At 33.2% G+C, this 20,669-nt stretch overlaps 1 protein-coding gene across 2 annotated transcripts in view; it reads right to left on the bottom strand.

Moving 5' to 3' along the window:
* The window catches only part of NLGN4X (neuroligin 4 X-linked), a 160,645-nt gene that overhangs the window by 63,753 nt on the left and 76,223 nt on the right, over positions 1-20,669 (bottom strand). Inside the window, exons 4-5 of one of the 2 annotated variants that reach the window (XM_088051086.1) lie at positions 6,489-6,548; positions 2,807-2,959 (exon numbers count right to left, since the gene is read on the bottom strand). In XM_088051086.1, coding sequence (XP_087907212.1) covers positions 2,807-2,959; positions 6,489-6,548 — 213 coding nt within the window. The remainder of the gene's footprint in view (positions 1-2,806; positions 2,960-6,488; positions 6,549-20,669) is intronic. The other variant, XM_005516610.3, reaches the window with a different exon arrangement.

Genomic DNA, 20,669 nt, shown 5'->3' with positions numbered 1-20,669 from the left:
TGTTCCTGTCCTTATATTCTGGTCTTGTAGGACCTCACCTGGAGTGCTGTATCCAGCTCTGGGGTCCCCAGCACAAGAAAGCCACGGATCTGTTAAGGTAGGTCCAGAGGAGGGCCACAAAAATGGTCAGAAAAGCTGAAATGGGATTGTCCAACCTGGAGAAGAAAATGCTCCTAGGAGACCTTACTGAGGCCTTGCAATATACAAAGGGTGTTTACAAGAAAGATGGAGAAAATTTTAACCAGGCCTACAAGGGCAGGGCAGGGGGCAAAAGAAATTATTTGTTATGAGGGTTGGGAGACACTGGAACAGGTTGCCTAGAGAAGTTGTGGATGCCTCATCATTGGAATTGTTCAAGGTCAGGTTGGATGGACCTTTGAGCAACCTGATGTAACAGCTGTCCCTTCCCATGACATCAGGGTTGGATTGGATGGCCTTGGAAGGTCTTTTTCAACCCAATTTTTTGGTTCTATGATTGTCTGTCTAAGCTCACCCAGTGGCTATCTATGTGGTACTAATACTTTTTCTATCTACTGCTATTAATGACACACTATAGACTGAAAGAAAAGTAATTTTATGTGCTTCAAGAACAGTACTAACATTTAGAGAGTATGAGATCCAGTATTCATGTCCATTTGTGAGAATTTTCCAGAGGAATTTAGCATTTCCCCTGTGATCAATTCAATGTATAATCCCTCATTACAGGGTGAGATAACAGTGATAGAATTACACATCTCTGTGATTAACAAGAGGTTTTTATCTGACTTTGTGTATGCACTTACAAATCAACCACCACTGACACCAGATTAATGGAAATATGTCCTTCAGTAACCCATACTAGAAGAAATGGATACAAATATTGTTGATATTCAAACTGTGTGTTATAATAATGATGCTACTTTTTTTAACTCTTATGAATAGTCATGTCTGTTTTCCACATGGTTGTTTTTCTGAAGAAATTTGTGTTTTCTTTATATTTATTTTTAACTTATGAAGGAAGTCAAAAATACATAGAATATCCTCCTATGTCCAGGGAGAACTTGATGAGTTTTCAATGATCACATTTACATTTTACCCAGGAAGAAAAAATGTAAATATATTCATAAAACTGAATTCCTCCAATTTTTAAGTGTTTACATATTTTCTGAATATCTTCTGTTTTACTAATTCAAACATAGACTTTTGTAATAAAGAATGAGTTCCATACTCTTGAAAGTTACACTTTGAGAAGTAATATTTAATGTCACTGTAATCCATTTAAAATCCTGACAACTATTACTTTCCTGTTTCTCATATAAATGCCCATTTTGTGTCTTTTTTCCTGAATGCCACAATTTAAAAAAATAGCATTTTGACTCTTACTTGTATTTTGTTTTTTTTCAATATAAATACATAAAATAGGAGTTCACCAATGCAAATATTGCACTTTTCCCTTTAGATTTATAAATTACAGAGGGACAATGAAACATTTTTAACCAGTTATAGTTGCTTACACTCATCTGTATCCTTTAACAATGTTAGTTTTAAGAAACCAAGAGAAAACCTTTTAAAGAGATGCATTAAATAATTTTTTTTACAGGTAAATAACTACTACCAATATTCTGGGTATACATGTTGTTTGACAACCAAAACAACGATTTATTTTCTCGTGTCTTCAGTTCTTTGGTTCCTCTTATTTGTCCTGGGTTTGTTTTGTTTTGTTTTGTTTTGTTTTGTTTTGTTTTGTTTGGATGTTTCTGAGTACCAAGACTGCATGCATAAATATACCAAGATATATTTTTATATTTCTGGCTTTACATTTAAATCTGTTTCCATCATGGAAAAAAAATACTCTTTTGTATTTAATGAATACTCAAAATCAGGGACAAGAAAAAAAAACTCTCAGTACTCTGATGAACTATAAAGTTGTTGAAACACATGAACAACTTGAACAGATTACTCAGTGATAGAAGTCTTCTGTGCTCCAAAACAGTACATGTCATGAACATAGATCATTTTTTTATGATGCTATTAATAAAAACAAGTTCAAAAATCCTTGTAAAAAGAGATACAAACAAAATTACTGTACTTTGCCCTGTGTATCTAAAATGCCAGAAATATGAACATTTGAACATTCTGTATGCTATTCTATACAAACCATAGATAGCTTTTTCACTGAGATAACAAATACTTCTAATGTCTTCCATTTTCTCACATTTTTTAGATTTTATTTTTCTATGGAAAAGCACTCTCAATAAAGAAATAAGCCTTATTTCTGACAAAAGTTTGGTACATGCTATGTACCATGATTATCGACTTTCTTATATTTTTGAAGATAATGTCACTGTACACCTTAAAACCTTGTGATTGACTATTACCAGCAACACAAATTCCATCAGTGTATATGGCCTTTCATTTTTTGTATGTATCTCTAAAAACCAATTTGCACACAAAAATAATAAATACAGATAAATAATAACACTTTCCTTCTTCTTGTCATTACCAACTGTTTTAAAACTGAGTGCTCATTCTTGATTGACCTTCTTATTTGCTTTTTTTTTAAGACATGGAAATTTTTTAAGCAAAAGATACAAGTTCTCAAAATATTATGCATTTCCAGTCATTTCTCTCCAAGGTGAAGGTAGTTGTCAAAAATAATGTAGGTTAGCCCAGTTTCCATAAAAAATGGACAGAATTCAAAATCCATCATTGAGATTGTTCTGGTTTAAAATCAAAACTGAGCCAAATATCTATGATTGATCAGTGGAAAAATTCAGCAATCAAATATTTTTGTGCAAGTATTTCTATGAACTAAAGAGTCACTTACCTAAAACCCCCAGCCTGTAATTGATAGTGACAACAATGACATTTCCATAACTTGCGAGAATGCTGCCATCAATCATATTTCCAGTACCCTCCATGTAAGATCCACCATGGATGTAGACCATAACAGGTTTCTTGCTGTTCTGATCATGAATGTCTGAAAAAGTTCAAGTAAGGAAAACACAATAAAGTAATAAAAACATAAGGAAAATAGCATTATCAATTTTTCAAAATGATAAAACAGTTTTCATTATTTCTTACGTTTTCAATGTCACCACCACTATACCCACTAGCTTATACATTTCAGGATCATCCTACAAGCCTAATATTTATAATTTAAAATTTAAAATACTATTTCTTCTAAAATCATCTCATAACACTTCAAATGCATTCAGTATTACAAGAAAATTTATTTTAATAAAAATATCTTAAAGCCGAAAAAAATAAATTATGAAGTCTTTTAGAATTTTTTTTTAGAATTTTTTAGAATTTTCTTTTAGAATGTTTGGATTCAAATGTATACCAATTTAGAAATATCTGTGTATCTAATAAGAAAATTATAGTAATGATCCATACTTTCCCATTTTTCATGGGAAATTTCTAATTATTGAAATTATATTCCCAATAGTTCAGTAAGAGATAATATCACAAAGTCTATCTGTTTTGGGAGAAGAAAATATAGTAGACTGTACTTTCTTTTAAACAGCTTAGGACTTAACAAACAGAGCGGATTTATGTGAATTCATGGACAAGATTTTTTGTATTTAAATCAAATTATGTCTTTTGTGTTTCACTTTTCCTGGTCTGGTAGCAGCTAAGCCTCAAAGAACACCCTTGAGTTAAAGGTATTGCTGATATTTTGTATATGTAGAAAATTCCTGACTACTTTTAAAAAGATAAACAGCTGGGTCTTTATCTCTAAAAGAAAGTTAAATGAAATTGATATTACACATTCAATAGTGAGTTATAAAGATGTGCTAATCAGTTATTGGGCCATATTTGGGACCAGATTAATCTGAAAAGTTAGGCTCTTGATGCCAGTGATAATTCAGAATACCTAAATCTGGAACTTCTCTTCCCTACAAAAACAGTGTGAAGAGAGGCTAAGCTCCTGCATAGAGGGCAATTCAGAAAGCTGCCATTAGATATACAAATCTTTTACAAATAATTCAGTGTATCTGCATGGAATTAGAGCGCTTCTTTCAAGTATATAGCACAACACACAAGGAAAAGGAGAGACTCTGATTATTCAACCAGGTTTTTAAAAAATATTTTGGATAGGCATATATTGAAGAGTGCTGAAAGAAAAAGCTGAGCTAAACATCTACAGGTGAGGGATCTGGGTTTGAAACCTTTCCAAACATTTTCCCTCCCCTCAGGCTTGTTAGGAAATATTGAGACAAAAAATGTGATCAGCAACGAGGTACCAGATAGTCAGTGTTTTTATATATGTGTAACTAGTTAGAGCATACTTAAAGGTAAATTTTGACTATCGTATTCCTGTGTCTCACTTTTGCTTTAGTCATGTGTATACACTACCTTAAATACCACAGATTTCCAGCTGAGTTCAGGAATGTCCAGGCTGCAATGCTCACCTGTCTACTTGTCAGAGTTTATGACTTGTCAATGATTCTGCCTCCTTTCTACAAAAAGATACATCCTTACATGTTGTATTTTAAATGTTTTACACAAGCAGCAGAACTAAAGTTTTTATGACAAGATCTTTTTAATTGTTGTGACTATAAGAGTGGTATAGCAATTAAACAGATAATTTAAAGCAAGGAGATACATTCTAGTGGATTTATTTGTGTTTTTTAATTGTCAGTATTTTCAGCACAGTACATAAAAGTGCTTCTTCTTTGAATGCACAGCTAAGCTCTCAAAAAACCTGAAAGCAGCAATTATTTAACAGAATTATTTGTGCTGCTGAATTGCCTTCCCCTTCTCTCCCAAAGTCTCATGGCATAATTTTTTGTATTTAATCTTTTCTTATTACCTAGTTCTACCTCAGGGTAGAATCTTTCACTCATGAAGTCAATAGAAGGTTTCCCCTTCACCTTCAATGGGACCATTATTATCTTCAACATAAAGAAATTAGCTTGATGCTTTATATGCTTAGATCTAAAGTGGATACCCTTGCTAATCATGAGATCCTAACATTTTATAAATTTTAAAAAAGGCCAAATAATAATGTGTTCATAATCCAGTATTTATTTTTGAAATAATTTTAATTTTGGTTTTGCTTGTTATTTGCCCTACTTTAAAAGTAACTTAAGTATTTGGTATAGAAATCATAACACCATCATTTGAAAAAAGCCTACTTTGCACAGAAATAGGAAGGTGAAAATCAGAAAATAACAGAGTAATTTTAATAGTGTGGTCTTCACAGTATCTCTGTGTTGTAAGAAAAAGTGTAATTCAGAAGTGAAGGTGGTGTAGTAGAGTTCAACCAGTGTGAATCAAAAAGACCTGAGGTTTTTATTACGGTATTTTACGTATAGCCAGAGTAGCTACAATAGATCTGAACTCCCAGGAAAAGGGGTGATAATATCCTCACTGCAGTGTGTATGATTCTAAGGGATATAGAGAGGATATATCCTTCAAAGTAATTTAAAATTTTTTCAGATGGGAGAAAACAGCAATAAAAAGGACGTGGAATAGCACTTTGGGTTGGCCAAGCATGAGAGGATTAATAAACATGTTGCTTTGAAGCCAGACCAATAAACTACCTAGGGCTTTTTATTTTCTCATTTAATTTGAAAATGTTTTTTTTCTTAATTTGGTAAATACATATAAACTGATGCTGTAAATTTAATGGAAAGGACGGGTGAGAATAGAGGAAGATTTCATGACTTCTTTCTATTTTGGTGTATTCTAAATAGATTTGCTGCATCAAGACAAGAAAAAAAAAAAGTGTTTTCATCTAAAACTTTGCTGGGGTACTTCACTGTCAACTTTTAGCATTTCCTTTCAGGAAGCCCAATCCAACTTTGAAAGAAGTCAATGAAAATGATTGTTACTGATTTCAGTGGGAACGCGGTCAGTCAGAATGAAAGCGTTTCAGAGGCTAGCTGATTACAGAAAAATAAACAATAAAACAACATCAACAGCTTCCTTTATTTGTATGTCCTGAAATAAACCACATCCTGTGAGAAAAAAAAAATAAATAAGTAAATAAAAATAGCAAAGACAAAGTACTATTCAACTGCATCAATGTACAGCGTGTGCACTGGGGAAACAGTGGAAGTGAAAGGAAAGATATATGTGAATTTTTTCATGAATTTCAAACAAATCAATATACAATATGTGTAGGAGGGAAAGGAGCACATGCATGTTTTTAAATTCCATTTTCTCAACCTAAGAAAGAATAGAGGGAAAAAAAAATGTGGTTTCAAACAACGTTTTTGTTACTTCACACATATTTAGGAATAAACATTACACCTATGTCATGGAGGAACTGCAGTCATCTATATGCTAATTCAGATTTTAAAAAGAAAAACAATCAAAGGAAATTCTAAAGAAGAAAATAAAGAAGCACACTGATGTGAGCTTCTGCAAATAAGGGACTAAAAATCATGTTAAAATAACAGCAATAATAATAATAACAATAATCATTCTTATTATAACAAAAATTGAAAAGTTTATGTTCATGCATCAGGGTCAGGCTTTGAAAAAACAAAAAATACCTTCATCTTCACCACGATCATTACTGGTTATATCATCTGCGCTTTTCTTTGTGTTGGCTCCTGGGATCATATTGAGGAGGAGAATAAAGGGAAAAAAGAGAATTCAAAACCAGCAGGTTCTCAAAAAGAAAAAACCACTAGCACAAAAAATGTAACAAAAATGTCAAAATCTGTTACATTTGAAATTGAAAAACAAAAAAGATGCAAACTGCACATAAACATAAAATGTCAAGAAGAACAAATTGAAAATATTTGAAAAAATGTATCATATTCAGTGGCAATGCAGTACTTTAGTTAAAAGTGATTTCTTCAAAAAAAACAAATGATTGTGCTATTAAAAAAGAATAATATAAACCAAAAAAAGTATGTTAAAAATCATCAAATTATGTTTTTACATAAGAAATGCAATATTTTTTATTCTGTTCTGTAACCTTGAGGAAATAATACCTTCAGTTACTTTCTTCAATGACTTAACATTTTATTCATCCTCATTAAAATTAATTTTAAAATATCCACAACCTGAATTTTGGATGGAACTAATGCAAATAAAATTATCATTTGAGTTTTATACAAATTGACTGGACGAAGACAAACCATAACGACCTGCTTAGAATTTATTCTTGCTTCCCATATGAGCAAAAAAGATATTTAAAACAAAACTGTAAACAAAACTGAAGCAGAGTTGAGTTGACCTCGGACATGAAACTGGTCCAAAACCAGCCTTGGTTCAAAATATAACACATTTCATGCTCTTTAGAAAAACCTAGATATTAACTGAAAAAATTTACTTACCACGATAAAGAACTTGCATTTCTTTATTAGAAGATTCAGTAAAGAATATTAGAAGATTCAGTAAAGAATATTTTAATTTGCATTCAATATGATTTCTAAAAATACTTTTGAGGCGTACACATGCACACACACATACAGGCGTGCACACACACATAAGCATTTATGCTCATACATGTCATAATAGCTTGTGCTTATGGGAGCAGAGGAAATAAACATAGTTTTCACCATTCCCATCCTTGAGCAATACTTTTGTTTTCTGACTAAAAAAATAAAAATACACCAAGCTATTCTTGCACACAGCCTTATACTGTGCATATTCCCATAGCAAGTAGCCCTCTGTAATGTAGTTACTTGATACGGAGTGAAAATAGGAATGGGAAACTCAGTTTATAATTTAGCTGTGAAATTAACATGGTTACTAAAGAAATAAAATCATCTAAGCATGCTAATCATTATTTTGCTGAATTTTATTTTGAAGTGCCTTTTCAGGACATGCTGAAAAAGAACAGCATACTTTAACTTGTTTGAATATGAAGTCTAAATTTGTCACAGATACATCATATTTAAAAAAAACATTATTTACTCCTTTTATTTTCCTAAGTATATTTTACTTTTTAACTATTATTATACCCCTCAAAATCCAAGGGTTCAATTAAATCATAGTCCATGATTGTAAGACAGAATGTCTTTATTATTACTGAAGTATTAACATTTTTTAATATATATGGTTCTGTGATCAGTGTACTAGTTTGTCTTCCAGATACACATTTTCTACCTGCATTTTCTGGAAGCACTGCCACTATGTATACAGTGATGGTGTGAAAAGCAGTGTCCGATACTCTATCTCCACGTACAGTCTCCATCTTCAGTGCTGTTGTACAAAAGATATTGTTCATGCAGTACTTCAGTGGATTCATTATATATATCCAGTACATAATTAAATAGGTAAAATATCTCTGACAATGAAATATAGATGTTCTCTAATCTCTAATTTCTTTCAGAAGTAATAAATACAGGCTCATAAGCTCAGTCATCATCCATGTTTTGTACTTTTATTCAATATTGTTCCAAATTACTTATAGCCCAGTGAAGGTTGAATACTTTCTCAGGTAATACACAAGCAAAGTTATTTAAATAAACTAAGTATTTAAATAATGTATTTAAATAAACTAAGTACTCAACCTTGCACTTAAACTATTTTTGATTCATGTAAAATATTTATGAGAAATAGTTATTTATAGGCAATGAATACATATAGACGCAAGTTTGAATGCACATAACAAATTTCAATACTAGTTTCCCCAGGGAGGTAGTCTTTTAATTGTTTGATGAAAAATATGATTATCATATGGCAAATATAAAATCAACTACCACATATTTTTTATTCCTATGAATTAAAAATATCAAAATCACTGTGATCCGGTATATGCAGTACCTGTAGACAAAAATTGTGTATACAATTATTAGGACTCTAATCCCTATTTCAAGTATTTTTGAGTGAAAGAAGTAGTTGTGTCCCAAAACATTTTAGTTTGGGTATTATCTCACCCCAAAATCTTCAATACACATATCAATAACATACAGCAAGTATTTTCTCCTTAATGTGCTTCCCAATGAAATGAGCACAGGATTTGAGGTGCAGCCTCACCAGTGCTGAGTACAGGGGGACCATCACTGCCCTGGACACTATTTCTGATAGAAATCATATGGGTAATACTCTTAGTGTGAAAGAGTCTGAGGATAACAGACGTTATTGCTGGAATTATTTCAGTAGCTCCAAAACCACCTAAAATACTCAGGAGCATTGCTTAGAAAAATTATATGAATCTTTCAAAAATATAAACTTCCAGAAACATACTATCTCACCCAGAGAGCAAAAATTTGAATTTTCCAACCATGTTGGGTTTTTTTATTAAAAATGTCAATTCATTTGTCCTTAAACTTTTAAAAAAAAGGTGGTAATCCCTGTCATAAGATAAAAAAAAGTTGCTATGCCTCTAAGGTTAGTTTAAGGTTGCATTAATCTAGGAGACTGAAAGGAATTATGATTCAGAAACTCCCATTGCTGAGAAAAATTGCCTGCCTGCAACAGCTGATTGTCCCACAGATCAACATATTACTCTGCTTCAGGGCTTCTTGTGTGAGTGTTCACAGCTGGGGCAATTTTTTCCCCATATTTCATATTCTCCTTATCCTAAATCATGGGAGCAGCAATTTTAACCTTCAGTTCCCATATATCAAGTAAATATTATCACTGTATTATAGGATTTGGCCCTTCTGCAGAAGGGCCAAACTGAACTGTTTACTCATTCATCCCACATGAAATATGGATAGTAAATTTCAAAAGCAACCCAGGATCCAGTAGTAGTAGTAGTAGTAATGATCTAGTGCATTAAAGACTGAATTTCCTGAGTATCTCTATTAACTAGACTGGTGTTTGACCAGAGATCTTGGTTTTTAAAGTTTGTGTTTCATTTTTCATGATACTGAAAAGTAACAGAGAAAAATGTTTCAAAATATAAATAGGATGGGATGGGATATTTTTTTTCCCCCCAAATGGTCAAGGCTGGGAACTATTGAAATACATATCTTAAATATGTCGTAGATAGCATAGCTCTACTGAAGAATACATTTGTAAAAAGATTAATGTTTTAGAAAAATATCTTAATGACAATTACTAGAAAAAGATGTTACTTTGTAATGCAAATATTAAAGGCCGGGTGACCTCTTTCCTTTTGTCCTACTATTCCACTCACTGCTGAGTGAGAAGAGGATGGTGCAATGTATTATTGAACTTTGTCAAACCTCTTTTGCAAAGGGTTTTTGTCTGCCAGAAACTGCTTCTTTTTCATATATATACACATGGATAAGCTGTTTTGAAAAAAGCTCAATATGGTCATAACAAAGGAGGGTTTCATGTGGGCTACTTTTTTCCTCGCTAAGAAGGACTGCAAGTAATGCAGCTGTAAACATTAAGTCAGCAAACATCTCTAAAAGGTTTTGATTTCGAAACACTGATCCATGTGTTAATAAAGTATTAAAAAGTAGTTGATTTCATTTATCTATGGGTGCACAGTCATCTTGTATTCCCAGATTTGTTCTCAATGCCATGCACAATTCTATCAAAAATTAAGAAGTCACCCTGCTGTAATCATGCCACCTGGCTCACATTTCCTTTCTATAATGAATAAAAATCTCTTTCAGAAACAGATTTTCTTGTTTTGTAAGTTGTCCCAGTTGTATTGACAATTTATGCTACATCTTCCTCCATTCAAATAATATCAATCACATATGTAATATAGGCAGGTCCCATGCATGCAATTTACCAGGCTTGCATATTAGATATTCACTCTGAAGCCTCTAATGCAGAAAAAAATACTCTAATGGCAGAAAAAATCATCCACAACTGCTTAAGCTGATTCCATTTCTTTGCATTTTATATGCAATTGCTCCATCTGTCACATAGTATACCTTTTGACCCCATTAAAATTTGGAAAAGGTCTCAGTTTTCAGAAATCATACATCATATTATTAGTTGTCTGACCTCCCAGTTTCACATAGCACACGCTTAACCTTCTGGAAATTTCCAGCTCAAACCAGATTAATACAGGATTTAATAGTCATTTTTTCAGTAATATGTCTTATTTATAAAGCCATTTCAATAGAACTTTAAAGCTCTTGTTTTCCACTCCCATGAAAACTATTATAATTTTACAATCAGGTCAAGTCAACAGTTCATTAGAGTCTCAAGACAGCATTCGAAAAGCAAAATTTCCTTTCAGCATTTCTCCTAAGGCTGGTGGGATAACTCTGCTTTCAGTCTCACCAAGTGTGCAAGACTTGAGTCATTTCATGTCCAGAAATAGGGGACCATAATGGGGCCGTTTGCCTGTCATAACACTGTACACAGCTCATCCCTGTGTCCAAGGCTCTACAGCTACCTTTATAGTTGCAACAAGAAGTTCTAATTTGGCAGCTGAAGATCAAATGAGGCATTTGACATTTCAAATAGTGGAGGAAAATGATTGGTTAGAATTTCCGCTTGCTAAAGTAATGTAGAAGTTGACTGTGGATCCCCTATATTAGAAAATAACACCAGGGCAGGCAATATAATTATATACCTGTTTGGAAGTCTGTTCATTTAATCAAAGAAAGAAAAATATATTCCTATTTCCTAGATTTAAATAACTATTATTCTAACTCTTTACTGGATAATGGCATCATGTGTGGGTGTTTAGTTTTGTTTTAATTCCTATATTGTCACTGAATAGTAGAAAACACACGATTAAAATAGCCATTATTCTAATGCCATTAATAACAATAAAACAAAATATTTGGGTTGCAAGTGTAAAGCAGCAACATTAAACTAAGGAACACGCAACATCATTGAATTCATGCTCTTAATCACACCAGCTGCAACACACACAAAAAAATTATTTGGATTCCAGAGAAAACACATAGATGTTGTTATATCCAAAAAAATGTTCCTTTTCAAGAAAAGAGAATTAAAGGACAATTTTGTGTGATATCCAGAATTGGATGGACTGTAAAGAAAAATCAGCTGAAATCCCTATAGTTTTGTGTTCCATGCATTAGCAAGGATTAAATCAAAAAGAAAATGCTATTTCACAAGCTTTTTCAAACCGTTTCAGAGAGCCAATAAAAAATCTATTGAAAAAGAATCATTCTGAAGTTGAAAAAGAGGTTGCATAAAAAATATGGGATTTTTATATTACCTCAATTCTGTACTCAATATTGCCTATAGGTTTCAGTTACATGATTACACAAATTGCTTGCATCTTTCTGGGCATTAACTGTTCCATGTACAATGAAAGTGGGACGGTACTGTACAAATGGCAGTATGCTGAATACTGTTCCTACCAAGTAAAGAGAGAAATAATGAGTAGTCCACGCCCTAAATTATGTGCTTCCCACAAGATGTTTTCCTGGACAACAGTAAGGGCATTGAATCAGTCCATCACTCATTTTCCCATGTTTTAAATGAGGTTTTATTTTTCAACAAGTTAATTCAGGGCAATGGACTATATGAATTGTCACAGAGAGTGTGTCCCCTATATTTCTACAGAAGACTACAAGTACTTCTCAGAAGTAGGGATGTTGTGAATACAATTATTCACTATAATTTAATAAGAGTTATTAGTTCTGTGATTGATATGGGAGTTCCTTTCCTTATAAGTTTATTCCACACCGGTATGCTGATATGGATTCAACTCAATGAAGAAATTATAATATCTATAAATTCTGAGGTAGGGAAAATCTTTGGATTATCTCTATAGATAATATGTATTTTGATTACTAGTTAGAATGAAAAAGAACTTACGAAAAATAGCAACAGTTATTACTCAGGAGAGGTGTTGTTACATGAAATTTTGGCTGGTCTACATGCTGATTATACTATCCTCTGTTAAACAACTGATAATAGATCTTATTCCATGTAAGATATAAAAGAAAAAATTTTAAGTTATGTAACTAGGAAAATTAAGTTTCTTTCCCTTTTGTCATTGTTTTCACTATACTTCAGAGTTTTCCTACATACTTCATTATGGAATGTGAGCAATGTATTTTAAGAAGATTGTTAAAAACAGGTCTATGATGAAGATAAACACTGAAACTTATACTGTACACTTGTTATGGCTACTGAAGGAAACACACCTAAATGTTATTTCCCTGTCTGAAATTATTTGTATTTACTTAAATTGTATTTATTCATCCTGGAAAATAATTTATTAAAAGAATAAATTTTATATTTTGATCCCTGTTAATTCATTTTGGCACACTTTTTACCTCTTAAAACTGCTTTGAATAAAATAAAAGGAGAATAATTTTTAAAGCCATTGAATTAACAATTGCCATATTTTTTTCATTCATATTAGTATTAGTAAAATTATTATTATTTCAGAGGAGTCATAACTAAAATAAAATGAGGTAGCCACATAAATTCACCAATAGTTTTTATAAGGGTTTCTTCTCATGCACGTTACACCATAACTAGAACTTACCATGTTCTAAATATAGTACATTGCTTTGACAAAACAATCCATAATGGCTCAAAAGAAAGAGAACATTGTGAAGTCTATCCTTTCAGTGACCTCCAACAGATAAGTGTGTCTCTTGCACTATCAATGTAACTGAATTTGTTTTATTTGATGGAAAACTGGACTAAGTCTGCAATGCTTACTGATTCAATAACAAAATACTAATTAAAACCATAAAACTATTGTATAGTTAAATTAATTCTGAAAAAAACATGTATTTTTCTGTGCAAGCATCAGCTGAAATACTGTCAGTATGAAAGCGTAGCAGTGACCTCAAATAGCTGACATTTCTGTGCTGAAGTGATGCGCTTGTGAAAGTAAAGCTGTGTCCTAGTTTCAGCTGTGTTAGAATTAATTTTCTTCCTAGTAACTTGTACAGTGTGGTATTTTGAATTCAGTATGAGATTTATGCTGATAACACACTGATGTTTTAGTTGTCACTGAGTAATGCTTGTCATTAAGTCAAGGACTTTTCAGTTTCCCATGCTCTGCTGGTGCACAAAAAGGCGGAGGAGCATGGCCATATACTGGTAGGATCTAAAAATCCCATTGCAAAGTTTGTTCAGAGTATATTAATACTAACAAGTCAGTAAAAGACAAAAGTTGATGACAATTAGCTGCAGACCGGAAAAAGATTGTTGGCATGAGTACTCTACAATTAAGTCGCCAATAATTAGAAGATAATTCAACATTTATTTATAGTCAAAATTCCCAAGCCTAGATGCAACTCCATTCTAGTTAATGTAAACAAGTAGAATTTGCAGAAAGAATTCAGTAATGTTGACTTAATACTACCTATAACTAAAGGGTGATTACTTTCAAATAATAGAAAATACTTAAGAGAAATAAGTACCTATGTGCCATTTAAAATGACTGTGAATGAACCTTTTCTGCAGACAGCCGAACACCACAAGCACACACTCTGCATTTAATAAGGGCTGGTAAAGTTGTTTGTGCAAATTCTTCCTTTGGACATTTGTAGGCACCACTGGAAGCTGTGAACTGAACAATCAGCTCTTAAAAATACATCTAATTATTTGATGAAGCTATTTAATTCCTCATTTTGAAGACCAATTCAATTTGTAGTTGCCTTTAGAGAATTCAGGAAGAAATTGTGTTTGTTATGTCAGTGGATCCTGTGAAACTATAATTTTATTCCATTGTGATAGATGATAGTTTGGCACCATATTTTGATGTTTACTAGATCTTTGACTCTAGTTTTTATTTGGAAATCTTGGGAGTGTTAATTACAGGTAAAGAGAAGGTCCATATGAGACATCCAATGGAAATAAAAACTTTTGTGGGTTTTGGGTTTTTTGTTTGGCTTGTTAGTTTAGTTTGGTTTTAGCATATAGCCATGTTTTCAGGTTATTTTCTCTGCTACATTTGATGACATCTTCATCTAAACACAAATATGTATTAAATGTTAATGGAATTAATTATACCAAACCAACTAAACAATTAGAATACCGAATAACTAAAATGCTAATAAAAAGAATATAAATTTAAAAGATGGAATAAAATATACTATAGCTATTTCTGGGAAAATCAGATCTAAGTTGTATATGATGAGAAGCTTTACAATGGGAAATATGAATATTTAATTATTCTAATACTTCCCAAAATAGTATGGGCATATAAAAGATTTTTCCTAGAATAGAAAAACAGATGTGTAGGAAATAAGAGAGAACCTTGAGTATAAAGTTCATATAAATATTTTATTCATTATTACTCAGTACTGAAAATGTATATGACTTTTCAAAACAGAAATTAGTGTCCTTATCCCAAACAACTGGCAATACCTTTTTGTTATCAACTTGGTAAGATTATTCTATTTTCACAGAAAAATATTAGGGAAGAGGGACGAGGAAGGGGAAAGCATAGACAAAACGTGCAGCATTCTATATTTACAGTTTAACTGCTTCCAAGCATTGGTTTTGGGCATATTATGAATCTGCGATATTTTATCTACAATATTGAAGCAGAATGCTGACCATTTTGATTCATACATGCTATAGAATTATTAATTGTATTAAGCTATCCTCAAAACTGATGGTTAGAACTGTGATTTTAAACTCAAAATTCAGTAACACAGCACTGAGCTCACTAGTATCTGATCCATCTAAACTCCATTATTTGAAAATATCAGTTGATTTTGAATAATTTGTGGATTATATGTATATCTGTGCTGGAGGAAAAATCTTTCATCTAATGAACAAACTGGATGAGAACTCATATCTCCTTTTTGCTTTCCATTTTGCAGTGTTCCAAGCATAATTCACATTTTGTACTTTCAGTGTTGGGACTCTTGCTTTACTAGAATTTAGAAAGGAATAACAGTGGCTTATCAATTATAATTATCTGACAGAAGTAGGAAATTAGAAGCAAGTAATAAAAAGCTCTTTTTGATGTAAATACTACATGTCATGTGCCATTTGATAGAATAGAATAGAATGATATAATATCAATATTGTATAATGTAATTTACTATTCCATCTGAAGAAAGGCAAGTTAAATTTTGCATTTCATAAGAATTATATACGAACTACGTGGAATTAGATGTTAAATATTACAGCTTATGTATGCAAGTACTTCTGAGAAATTGAATTCCAGCCATCTTTGACTAAATGTAAGTAGTTCTTGTGAAAATGAACAGGTCAAGTTTTTATTCTTTTGACTTATTTAAGCAACATTATTGTAGATGTGCTGATGTTTTTTGTTGTCATATGCACCTTCAAGTCCTACAGCAAAAAAAAAAAAAAAAATAGGTCTGCATTTGTATTCAGCTGTAGAAGAGAGCTCAATGCTTCCTTTTCTCAATCAGCGTAATTTACAATTTAAAACACCTACCATCTATTTGAGGAAATTAACTATAATTGGCAGTTTTGCTCAGTAAAATAAGCCACAGAGTCTGAGTCTGTTGGAGGTCACTGACAAAGTTGTCTGAAGGTAAAATTGGCACAACATCAAAATTATACCTGCATGTATGCTATTGTTATTCTGTCAGTCATACACAAACAAATACAGAAATACTGGCACCACAGCCAACTTTCCTACCACGAATGGCAACAACAAGAAGGTATCACATGTAAAAACACAGCAAAAACAGATTGCTGTGATCAAATCTGTCAGGGTTTCTTCCTGGCACCAACCAAACCTCCTGTCCAAGCTCAAAGCCTCCTGACAAAAACCATGTAGTGTAGCAGATGAACTTACCCTGTGCCTTTAAACCCTCCTCTCCCCTGTAAAGAACACTCACAAAGAACACTTCTGCCAACTGTTTTACTCCTGAGGCATAATTTGAAAGGAACAAAAGCACCAGGTGAAAGGTGACTTTTGTAGTAGTTGTTGCTCAGCTGGACAGCTGCCAAAAGGCAAGTTCCATTAGTTCCACTGTATGCATATGTGGTTGTACATGTGTGCCTGTGTGACATTTGCCAAGTTCTCACACTCTTTCTAGGCTTTCATGCCTGGATCCTTTAGCAACAAAGGAAAAGTCTGACAACATCCTTTGCGCTGTTTCACTTTCCAGGCATCACTGTGGGTCATTTCATACTTCTTACCAGCAAACCCTGATAAAATTGGCCATAGAAAGTGGAGAAATTCATCAGTACATTATGCCTGACAAATCCAGTAGTCTTTGATGATTATTATGGGATAAGAGAAAAACTATGGATGTCATCTATCTCTGCTTCTGAAAGGTCTTTGGTATGGTTCCCTACAGCAATCTTGCTGATAAACTGGGGAGATAAACATTTGATGGAAGGGCTATTTAGATGGATTAGGAATTGACTCCATGGCTGCTAACAAAAATAGTCAATAGCTCAATGTCCCAGCAAAAACCAGTAACCAGTGGTCCCTCAAGGGTCTGTATTAGGACCAATACTATCTAATATCTCTATCAATGACACAGTGGGATTGAGTGCACCATCAGCAAGTCTGAGGACAGCACCAAGGTGCGTGGTATGGCTGACACATGGAAGAGAAGGGCTGCCAGTCAGAGAGACCTTGGTAGACTTGAACAGTCAGCCAAGGGTGATCCTCATGAAATTCAACAAGGCCAAGTGCAAGGTCCTGCACCTGGGTCTGGACATTCCAGTATCAATAGAGACTGCTGATGAATGGATTGAGAACAGCCTTGCAGATTAGGATTTTCGAATACTGGTGGATAAAAGAATTGGACACGAGATGTCAGTATGGGCTTGCAGCCCAGAAATCCAATCAAAATCTTGGCTGCATAAAAGAGAGCATGTTCACCATTACTGAGGGCTGTGGTTTTATTTTCCATGTTTTCTAAAACCTATGACACATTACATTTGGAACAAGTTTAATAATTCTTACAAATATTCTTACAAATTATTACAAATCTATGATGGGACATTCTGCAAAACTGCAAATAAAGTTCAGTGAGAACAACTTTCTACATTTTAGCATTTCAAAATAAACTCTCGCTGTCATCCATATTTTAACTCTGGTGATATAATTTTCCTCGTGATCAAATTGCACTGCCTTTCTCTGTCCCATATTGACTTTACCACATTTCATTTTAGTATCTCATTTCACAGGTCTCTACATAAATTTCCCTTGGAAGCTTATTACAGATTTTTGTAAAAAGCAGCAATTCCAGTAACAACCCTTAATTTGTGATTCTTGTGTCAGACTCTTTCCTTTGAAAGTAGTTTTCAAATTCATTAATATCAGCAGTATGGTGCAAACAAGTTCATTAAAGTAATTGATAATGTTCCCTCTCTCAAGAGTAGCTCTCAGATATTCACACCAAGAAACCCACATCATCTGACAAGTTATCTTCTTCCAACTCTTCCTTCTTCCTTAACCACTCTTTTTTGCATCCTCCGACACCATTCTTTCTCTTCACAGTAGTTAAACTTTCTAAAGTGATGTTCTTATCTTTTCCTTACAAGATTTTGATTCTTCCTTTCCCTCAGCTTTGTGTTATAATGTTTTAATTTGTCCATCAACTTTACCTTAGAATCATGCTTAACTACCCATAATATGTACTTGACTACCTCTGTGTTTTGGTTGGGGTAGAGATAATTTTCTTTCCAGTGGCTTGCACGATTTAAGTTTTGGATTTGTGCTGGAAACAGTGTTGGTAACTCAGGGATGTTTGAGCTATTGCTGAGCAGAGCTTGCACAGAGTCAAGCTCTTTTCTGCTTCTCATCCCACCCTACTCCACCAGCATGGGGGATGGGGAGGCACAAGGAGCTGGGAGGGGACACAGCCAGGGACAGAAGACCCCAACTGACCCAAGGGATATCGCACACCATATCACTTCATGCTCAGCATATAAAGCAGGGTATGAAGGAGGAAGGCAAAGGGGTGTTCAGTGGTGCCATTTGTCTTCCAAAGTCACTGTTACACGTGATAGATCCCGGCTTCCCTGGAGATGGCTGAGCAACTGCACGTGGGAAGCAATGAGTGAATCCCTTGTTTGTGTTTGTCTGTGTGCACAGCTTTTGCTTTTTCTATTAAACTGTCTTCATTTCAACCCATGAATTTTCTCACTTTTACCCTTTTGATACAATCCTCCATCCCACTGGTGGAGGAATGAGGGAGCATGTGAGTGAGATGACTGGGGTTTACCATGACAATACCCTAGAATATCAAAATTAATTCAATCTCATGCTCTCTTCAGTTATTCTCCACCTTTCATCATTCAGTAATTATTAAATGCTATTTCAGTTTTTCTGACTTAATTCTTGTTTATATCACCTTGTTCTACTCTCTTTTTCTTCTCTAGGTATCTAGTTTTACAAGAAGCAACAAGACAATATGCATTTTTCTTAGAATAGTCAGGAATTAAAGATGTACTAATGAGAGTTAAATAAGCCATATTTTGCTAAACTGAACTGTCAGAAGAATAATTACTACCACCTATATCCTTAGATGCATTAATTATAAACCAGTGTGTTATTTGCAAAAAGGGGTTGAGAATATTGATCTGCCAGTGAAATGTTTCAGTGTCTAATTAAAATGAATTACTATGAGAGATTAGTAGGAACATATAATATACATATTAAAATCAAATAAAAAAGTTACTGTAGCCTAAGGAAAACAGTCATTAGAAGCATCATAGAGTATTTATATACATACACAGATAATAAGCTGTAGCTCTTTCTTTTCTCTCTTTTCTTTGTTTAAAGAACAAGCATCACTCCATGATCTGCTAGAAATCCTGATTAAAAACCAAAAAAGATAAAACTTATCTGGGTTTTCAAAAAACACACTTCTTAAACCTTTTTCCATGAGATATTGAGAATACAATTATTCATAGAGAAAGAGGTGAAGTAATGTCATGGATTAAAAAAAGGCTACACAGGGTATGTTATATTGTAACCAGAGGTCAATTTTCAATCTAGAAAAAGATTAATGGTCTAGTGAAATATTCTGTATATTAACCTGATGTTGTTTAATATTCTGTTAATGATGTCGAAAAGAGGACAAATTATATTGTACAATGTGCCAGGCACAGAGGCTACATGAGCAAGGCTAGAAAGAAAATGAGTATCTTCAAAGACCTAGTTTAGAAAGCTAGAGAAATGAGGGAGCTGTATTTTTTAAACTTAAGGAGCTGTGTTTTTTAACTTAACTTGCATGAACATCTACATGCCTGTGAAAGATGAGCTATTCACTCTGCAGTCTGTGGACATAAGCAATGTCTGCCCCAGTGTGAGACAATTTCAAACAAGGTGCACTTCTTCCTCTTTTTTTCTTTCTGAATAAAAAAGTAACCAGCACAGAGCTGGACATATTTCTAAAGTAATATGTTTAAAAACCAATAGTCATGCACAGTGGAAGCAATTACTGGAGCCAGATACATGATTGTTAGATTCCAAATTATCCATAACTTCCAAAGAAAAATGCTTGGGCATTACTCTAGTCATATTGATGAGAAGCTTAAAAAAAATTGCCAAAGTCAACACTCAGAATATCAAAGCACAGCATGAAATTATTCTGAAACTACAGAAATATTCTACATTAACATATAATAACCAGGTATAGCAGGTTTTATCAGGAATGATACATTCACAACCATGTCCTTTTTTACACAGCATATATAGCAGAAAGTCTTCCATCAGTACTTTATATTTCTGGAAGACAAAAATTATCTTATATGTGAAGAGATTTAGTTAGAACCTTCAATTACACCCAGAAAACAGAAAAAATTATGGGAATTATATAACTGTTGAATTGTTCCTTTACAGAGCTCATGTATGAAGCAAGCCAACTTTTCTGTGAAAACAGTGTTGAATTCCTCTAAATAATTGAATATATTTAAAATCTATTAATCTTTAACAAATCAAAACCAAT

The sequence above is a fragment of the Pseudopodoces humilis genome, chromosome 2 (assembly GCF_049639895.1).
Source record: "Pseudopodoces humilis isolate 2021_Gansu_Grassland_sample_001 chromosome 2, ASM4963989v1, whole genome shotgun sequence".
In the NCBI taxonomy this organism is placed as follows: Eukaryota; Metazoa; Chordata; class Aves; order Passeriformes; family Paridae; genus Pseudopodoces; species Pseudopodoces humilis.
This window is presented reverse-complemented; position numbering and strand designations above follow the sequence as displayed.